Here is an 8,832-nt window from a genome sequence, read left to right on the forward strand (position 1 = left end):
ATCTCGCCCTGTGGTGGAATTCTCCATAAAACTTTTTGAAAATAATAAATGGGTAATTGATCGTTCTTAGCTACTTGATAAATAAATATAACTTTTCAATCTGATAAAATCAAAGTTCCAAAATTTTGAATTCTTCGAAATCTTTTCAGTTTCAAAAACATAACTTTTCACAATTCTGAGATTTTCATTCATTTCATTCCAGGAGGATTCCGCAAGTTTTCATTTTCAGTCTAACCCCTCTTTCCGAATTATGTTTCTAGCATGATGATATTTCCATATAAATGACACCAAAATTTCTAAATTTTGAAACTTATTTTACATAAAACTAGAATTTGCATATTTAAATAGTCGGGGAGGGTCATATGAAACCTATCGGGTGCTTAAAATTTTACTGTTTCATTGAAACACTTTTTTCCCATTTTTTAAATACTGTGTGAATAAAAAATGGTTGTTGTGATAGACTCTCGAGCCGATATGGCTCAGGAGAGGATTCTCATGAAAAAATTGAAGTGAGTTTTTAAATTTTTGAAATCTCTATTAAAAAAAAGATATCATTTGAATCATCCTTCTGTCAAACTTATCAATTTAGTGAAACGGTGATTTTTGAACAAATTTTTTTCAAACATTTTTTTTTCAAAAAAAAAAAACAAAAAAGTTTTTCAGAAAATACCACATTGGAGTCCTGGTACTATCTGTGATTGCTGTAATTCTTCTTCTCTGGGCTATTATCGCTACCGTATACAATTTCACTGGCAATCGACATACTGAACACGTGGTACTTGAGCCAAGGTCCAAATCTGCCAGATTTAGAAATGCAGCGGCAGTCGCGGATTCCAATTTTTGTGCTGAAATTGCAAGGTAATTGTTTCCTATATTTTTGTTAATTTTTTTTTTCAGTTTCACCAAGTTGACGAATGTTTTTAGTTTTGTATAAGAAATTATAATATTTGTAGCGTGATAGCAAAAAATTTTTAAGAGAACATTACCTTGCTCTTTGAGCTGAATAATCTTGGTTCCTATGAGAGCTATCAAAATTTTGTCAACTGACAAAATGTTTATCATAATATCTGCCATATGTTATCAATTGACTAATTTTGAGTATCTTTTAGAGGAACCGAGATAATTGATTTCAAAGTGTAGGACTATTTGAGCACTTGTGGTAGGCACAGCACTCAAAAACTACTTCTAATTTTTTTTCGATTTTCCTCAAAATTTCAGAGTATACTAAACAAAAATAGAGCTTTATTTTTGTAATTGACAACTTTTCTGTACAAATCCAAGGAAGCCTGATAAGCGGCTTTTTAGTGGCACAACTCATGTTTTGTGAATATTTGGAACTATTCATTTAGGTTATCTCTATGGAATTTTTAATACTTTTTCAGGGCTCCAAGTTTGTTATGTTTCTTTAAGAACGCAAAAATCTTAAATGCTGTAGTTTAGTACCCAAAACATACCGCAATCACTCCAATAGAATGACATCCTTGAGAATTACGGTATCTCAACAGGAAGCGTAGAGGGGTATACCAACTTTGAGGACACATCTCTCGGTTTCGGTAAGATATATCAAAAAGTTATCAACTGATGAGATATTGGTGATTTTATGATAAACATTTTGTCAGTTGACCACTTTCTGATAACTCTCACAGAAAATGAGATATATGGGCTCAAAGTTGACAGCTTGGTAGGTTGAAGGGGGATTGTTTTATTCAAAAATACACCGTTCCACAGAGTCACTTTTTATGTTTATAATATATTTTTGTTTTATCGGGAATCCTTAATACGTTGTTAAAACAAAAATCTCTTCCAGAAACATCATAATCCAAGGCGGAAATGCTGTTGATGCTGCGATATCAGCTACATTCTGTAATGGCGTCGTTCTACCGTATGCCACTGGAATTGGCGGTGGCGATTTCATTGTGATTTATTTGAAGTGAGTTATTTTGATGAATAAGAAAATTATTACTATTTCAAATTGTACTGATTGAGTTTGAAAAACGCAGTTTTGTAATGCTCAGCTATTACAACCCGACAGCAGTAAACCCTCCTCACTTTGACCTTTATTATCTCGGCTCCTGTGAGAGCTATCAAAAACGTGTCAACTGATAAACTGTTTATGATGTTATGATAAACATTTTAGCAGTTAACAGTTTTTTGATACCTTTATCGGGAACTGAGATAATAGTGTTCACAGTTTGGACGGGTCATTGGCTGCTCAGAGGACCCTAAATTCATACCGATTTTTCTCATTTCTTGTGAAAGATATTAAGAAACTGTCAACTTATAAAATATAACTAATGTTGTGATAAACACTTTATCAGTTGACAACTTTTTGATATCTTTCAAGGCAACCGAGATATATGAGCTCAAAGTGGGCAGTGTCTCAATTTTTTCTACGTTTTTCCCCGTTTCATTGTGATTTTATGTTTCAAATCAATTTTCCGTAATAATTATCTTCTCGAAGTTTTACGAAATTATCAAAGTTTCAAAAAATATGATTTCTGCAATTACAGAACAAAAAATCAGTGATGGTATTAGTTTTGAGTCGCTGAAAAATCATTTTTAGAACATTTTTACAGGAATATTCTGAAATTTTGAAAGGAGTTAATAAGATCAAAAAATATAATAAAATTTTTAAGAAAATGTTGAAACACTCAATTTTGCAGAGCAGAAAAGAAATGTGTCTTCCTGAATTCCCGAGAAACCGCTCCATCGCTAGCAACCAAAAATATGTACACCTCTGATAAGGAATCCGCTCAATTCGGCTACCAATCTATTGGCATCCCAGGAGAACTACACGGATTATGGACCGCCTATAAAAAATATGGGTCAAAAGTGATCCCTTGGTCGGATTTGGTGATGCCAGCTGCTCAATTAGCCAAAGGGTTCCCAATGCATCAGGCAATGTTTAATTTTTTGGATCGAATCACAAAGTACAAGGATCGGGCCGAAGCTCAGGCGTTGAAGAACTTGTATACATCGAAGTTTAGTGGGGAGTTTTATAAAGTTGGAGAGATTGTCGCTAATTATCCATTGGCAAAGTTGTTAAGAGTTATTGCAAATTCTCAGGATCCGGTGCAGTTGTTTTATAATGGTGAGTCCCCAAACTTTGTGTCCATATATCTCATTTTCTGGGAAAAATATCGAAAAGTGGTCAACTGATAAACTTTTAATCATAAAACCACCAACATTTTATTACAACATTTAACAAGTTTTTGATACCTCTGCTAGGAACCGAGATAAATTAGCTTGAAGTTATGGTCCCTTTAGAACCGACAATAGGCTGCCACTGATTCGTCCAAACTTTAAACTCAATTATCACAGTTCTTGTAACAGATATCAAAAATTTGTCAACAGATAAAATGTTTATCATAAAATTTCCAACATTTTATCAATTAATAACTGTTTGATATCTCTCACAGAAACCGAGATAAATTGGCTTGAAGTTAGGGCCCTCTTTGAGTCGCCAATAGGCCGCCACTGATTGGTCCAGACTTTGATCTCTATTATCTCGGTTCTCATATAAGACATCAAAAAAAATTAACTGACAAAATGTTGAGAATATTATCAGCAACATTTTATTATTTGATATATTTTTGATATTTCTCACAGGAACCGAGATAAATTGAATCAAAGTTACAGTTTTCAAAACTTTAAATAAAACTTTTGCTGTGTATCGTTGGAGCATTAATCATAAATTAAAAATTTCTCGAAAATCATAATCTCGAAACAGTATTATTTTTTGAAAATGATATTTTTCAGGATCCATTGCAGATGGAATCATCAAGGAAATGCTCGCCAATGGCGGCATTATTACAATTGATGACTTGAGAAATTATGAAACTCATGTTACTGGTACATTCAACTTTTTGAATCCATCAAAAGAGTTTTTTCTATTATAGAAGCCTTATACGCGGATCTCGGGAAGTATCGAATGTGTGGACCGCCTCCACCATCATCGTGGGTGATCACCCAGGCGATTCCCAGAATTGTGGAAAGTAAAGTTTTTTGTAGTTTGAACTTTTTGGGAGAAAATGAGGAGGTTTTTTGTTCGAAAACTCGAATAATTCAAAAATGATTATGGCCAATTGTTTTCGGATACAGTAATGAAAAAACGATGTCATATTTTGGGGATATTTTATTATATAAACCTATAACAGTGGAAATTAGTTAAACACTATCCAAAAATCTGAGAGACCGAAAATGTTTGTTACTGAACAAAATTTGATAAGGTTTTTTTGGAAATATAATAAGGCGAATCATTTTCATCTAGAAAAACACATTTTCAGTCATCCAGAATTTCCAGACTTAAATTTTGCGGTGATAATTAAAATTGGAATTTTAGATCCTAAACTTAAAAGGACCCAAAATTATTGTTACTGGACGAAGTTTGATAAAGCTTCTGCTATTATCATCAAGCAAATCATTATCATTCCGAAAAAAAAATCACATTTCCAACAACCACCTTCATACTATTGAAATTATGTGTCCTGAATGAACATTATGTGTACTTCATGGAACAAAAAACTTTCCGGTTACGGGACCAAGTTTTAATATGATTAAATTTGTTTGTTTTTGTTCACAAGCATATAGTGTACGGGTTAATGAGGAAACACGTATAGTTCAGTTGATTTTAGGCCATATTTAGTTGGACGGAGCTCAGCTCTCAAGTTTCCGATCATTTTTAAAATTTCGGAGGGTATAAGACAGACATAGATTGAAAACTTTACAATCACAGGATTTTTCGAAAGTTTCTTGTTTTTCAGCTATTTGCCGATTTCTGAAAGACACCCGTTTTTGATGTTTTCAGTGCAAAAACGGGCCAAAAATGGGTTCTTTTTAGAAATCGGATATTGTAGGAATTTTCATAAAAATCTTTGAATGCAAATTTTACAATCTGGTCCTTTTTTACAACCTTCAAAACTTTCTAAGTAATTGGAAACTTGACAGCCGGGCTCTAGCCTCTTGAAAATGCTCAAAATGCTCAAAAACTGACTGAAAATCTTATTGACCAGTACTGTATGTATTTCCCCTGAAATCCCATTTTTGCCTGTTTCAAAGCCTCCACAAGTTATCCAAAACAATCATCTCTAGTACGAAAAGATCGTTTATTTCAGTGCAATACCGCGACAAGAAAATGTTCAACGACGTCGAATTCTATCACACTTTGATTGAGGCTCAAAAACTGGCCTACGGTCAGAGGGACAACTTGGCGACTATCTTTTCTCGGAGAAATCATTGAATATTGCCAAGAATTTGACAGAAAGGTAGGCTTGAGATTTGAGAAAATAATACCGTACACCCTGTAATAGAAGGGTCTCCCAACTCCCAACTTTGAGCCCATATATCTCGGTTCCTGTAAAAAATATCAAAAAGTTGTCAACTGATAAAATGTTGGCATGATTGTCATGAACAATTTATCAGTTAACAACTTTTTTAAAACTTTGACAGGAACCGAGATATATGGACTCAAATTTGGATGTTTGGTAATTTTTTTCCAGAAGCACCATGAAATTATTGTCAAAAAAAGTCAAGGAGACGGGTCAAGATTTGGAGTATTATTTAGCGGCAGGTAAGGGAAAAAATTGAACATTTTAAATTTTTTAAACGAAGAAGCAAAGACAGATTGATTTTTTAAAAACTGTATGATTTTTTGGAAATTTTCAAAACAGTTCTTTTTTTGAAAAAATTTGGAAAATTTTTTTAAATCTAAAAATCCGGAAATCTGAAATTTTTTTTTATTTCTAGAAAGTTTCGAATTTTTGATTTTCAGCACCTGCTGTTTTGGATAGTGGTACTTCTCAAATTAGCGTTGTGGATGATGATGGGAATGCTGTCTCACTGACATCTTCAATTAATACAGCGTAAGAATTTTTCCAGAAAAAAACTTTTTTAGGTTCCACATTTTTGAGAAACCCAAGAACCTCCTTTTTGACTCAATCTTCTTTATAGATTCGGCTCAAAAATGCTCTCAAAGTACGGATTCATCTATAACAATCAAATGGATGACTTCTCGACACCCGGATTTCGTAATCATTGGGGATTCGAACCAACTGAAGCCAATTTTATTGTTCCTGGACGACGACCGATGAGTAGTATGAGTCCTACTGTAGTTTTTAATGTTGAGAATGGAGATTTGAAAATGGTGACAGGCGGTACGGGAGGTTCTAAAATTATATCGGCTGTGGCACAGACACTGATCAGAGGGTTGCTTATGGGACAGAATGCAGCGGAAATTGGTGGGTAATCATCGATTCGATAATCTTGTTATTGTCAATTCAAAAAGATCGCACCGGTGAACACACAAACAAACAAGCAAACAAGGGGGCGGAGCGATCCGCCCCTTTTCGCAAAGGCGCCGCGCAGTTTTTCGACGGTATTTTAGCGATACCGTTTTTTGGTAATGTTTCATCGAATTCCTTCCGAATTGAAGGAAATTCGTCGATTTTGTGAAGGAATATATAACCTTGTTTTAATAAAAACTGAGAAACACAATTGGGAAACACTATTTTTTGATTCAGGGTGAAAATGAAATGAGCAAGACCATGTGACGTATCGAATCTTGCAATGATGAAAATAGGAAGTAGGAAAGCTTCGAGATCACATAAAACATAAATTATTATTGTAAAGTTACCTGAAAACCTGAAAAACTCGATCGGAGAAGTATTTAGAGTAATTTGTCGACTAACCGCAGATTATTCAACATTTCTTCATAGTTGTGATCCCAGAAGGCGATTTTTCTTATTAGATGATGGATGAATTAGAAAAAAATTGACGAATTTCCTTCAATTCGGAAGAAATTCGATGAAAAATTACCAAAAAACGGCATCGCTAAAATACCGTCGAAAAACTACGCGGCGCCTTTGCGGAAAGGGGCGGATCGCTCCGCCCCCTTGTTTACTTGTTTGTTTATGTGTTCACCGGTGCGATCTTTTTGAATTGACAATAGTTAGATATTTTGAGCTACCGTAAAATCTGTATTAATATTGCGCTTCTATTTCAATTGCCCCTCTAATAGACTTGCACCCCTTGAGGGCACTTGAAAAATAGACTTGCAACCTTTAATTGAATTCCCCCGTAATACAATTGCATTTGCAGCAGTATTGCGGCTCCGCCGGGAGTACTGCACAATTTTTAGTCTGTGACACCGTGACGAACTATTGCACAGTTGTTTTTAGATTTTTTTTAAACTACCTACCTAATTTCTGGTTTATTTTTATTTTTCTTTGTTTTTTAACAATATTTTCCATTTATTGAAGAAGACCGAGAAGACGTGGAAAACGCGTTCGACGTGGAAAAATTGGATGACGTGGAACACGTGGATGACGTGGAAAAATTGGATGAAGTGGAACACGTGGAAGACGTGGATAACGTAGAAGACGTTGAAAAAAATTGATGAAAACTCTAGAAAGAGAAAGCGTGGAGCACACACATTGGATTACAAGCTTACGGTGGAGAAATGGGCAGAATCAAAAAATAACACGGAAAAAATAACACGTGCTCCCATATGGAAGTTCATTTGAATTGGATTCAATTGGCGTGAGAACATATTCCGAAAGAATACATTGTAAGATCATTCACAGGATGCGGATTAAGGCAATTCATTGTTTCAAGAAAGATGGAGAAATCCCAAAAGGCGTACAGTTATTGAAGACAAGACGAGCAGAACTAGAAATGGAAGAAATTCAAGGGATTTTGGGAGATATTGAAATTGAGGAAGACGATGGAGAAGTGAACCATGCCGAAGAAGAAGACAATAACTATGACAGTGACGCCTCGATTTTTTGGTTGCAATACTTTTCTTTTCGTTTTGTTCAATTTGTTACTTTTTTTGTCGATTTTCATAATAAAACTTTTTTTTTCAAATTTTAACCTCAAATTGTAGTTTGAAAAATAGAATTGCAGCCTCTATTTGAATTGCCCCTCTAATAGAGTTGCACCCCTTGAGGTGACTTGAACAATAGACTTGCATGCAATATTAATACAGATTTTACGGTAGTTTGAGTTAGCCTAAGTTAGCTTGGGTTAGCTTTAACCCCACTACCTGTCAATAGGATAAACAGAAACGTATTATTCTGGGGATTTCCGCTGCATTCACAGAATTTTGAAAATTTCTGTTAGCTGATTTCTGAAAGACACTATTTTTGCCCCGTTTTTATACCAAAAACTTTAAGGAATTTTCAAAAAATTCTGTGAATGCAAAGTTTCGATCTAGATCTGTTTTACACCGTTCAAAAATTTTAAAGTGATCGGAAACTTGACAGCCAAGGTTTAATTAATTTTAAGCATTTTTAGCGATTACAAAAATTATGCTTCAATTTTTTTATAATTTTCAGTTTCACATTTTCCGTGTCAAGTTTGAAATTTTTATATTTATTACTGCAATTGAATCCTTGCGTTTAAAGTGTATTAAAAATAATTTGATTTGTCATTTACTACTTCAATTTGTCGCAATTAAAATTCCAATACACTTTGACCCAGTTTATCTTGTTTCCTGTAACAGATATCAGAATGTGGTCAACTGATTAATTGTTCATGATATTATAATATTCATTTTACCTGTTGAAAACCTTTTGATACCTTTTACAGGAATCGAGAGTTGGTCAAAGCTTGGACCTTTTTTTCTTTTTTTTTAAATTTAGATAATATATCCAAATTGAAAATTATCTTTTAAAAATGGGACATTGAAACCAAAAATGTTTTATAAACACATAAACATATTTAAAACAGGAATATGTTAATCTTTTAATTTTTTTTTCGTTGATAACTAATCTCAATAATCAATTGATTGATAAGACAATTAAATTGATAGACGTAGTTTTCTTTCAATTTCAG

The 8,832-nt window shown here is 33.8% G+C and overlaps 1 protein-coding gene across 1 annotated transcript in view; it reads left to right on the top strand.

The window, feature by feature from the left end:
* Positions 1-444: 444 nt before the first annotated feature.
* Positions 445-8,832, top strand: part of CBG13651 — a gene marked incomplete at both ends in the record, with an annotated part of 8,677 nt that continues 289 nt past the window's right edge. Inside the window, 10 exons of the mRNA XM_045244774.1 lie at positions 445-509; positions 664-858; positions 1,808-1,930; positions 2,664-3,091; positions 3,760-3,852; positions 3,900-3,995; positions 5,115-5,192; positions 5,771-5,861; positions 5,950-6,236; positions 7,257-7,351. Coding sequence (XP_045095220.1) covers positions 445-509; positions 664-858; positions 1,808-1,930; positions 2,664-3,091; positions 3,760-3,852; positions 3,900-3,995; positions 5,115-5,192; positions 5,771-5,861; positions 5,950-6,236; positions 7,257-7,351 — 1,551 coding nt within the window. The remainder of the gene's footprint in view (positions 510-663; positions 859-1,807; positions 1,931-2,663; positions 3,092-3,759; positions 3,853-3,899; positions 3,996-5,114; positions 5,193-5,770; positions 5,862-5,949; positions 6,237-7,256; positions 7,352-8,832) is intronic.

The sequence above is a fragment of the Caenorhabditis briggsae genome (assembly GCF_000004555.2).
Source record: "Caenorhabditis briggsae complete genome, chrIV, whole genome shotgun sequence".
NCBI lineage: Eukaryota > Metazoa > Nematoda > Chromadorea > Rhabditida > Rhabditidae > Caenorhabditis > Caenorhabditis briggsae.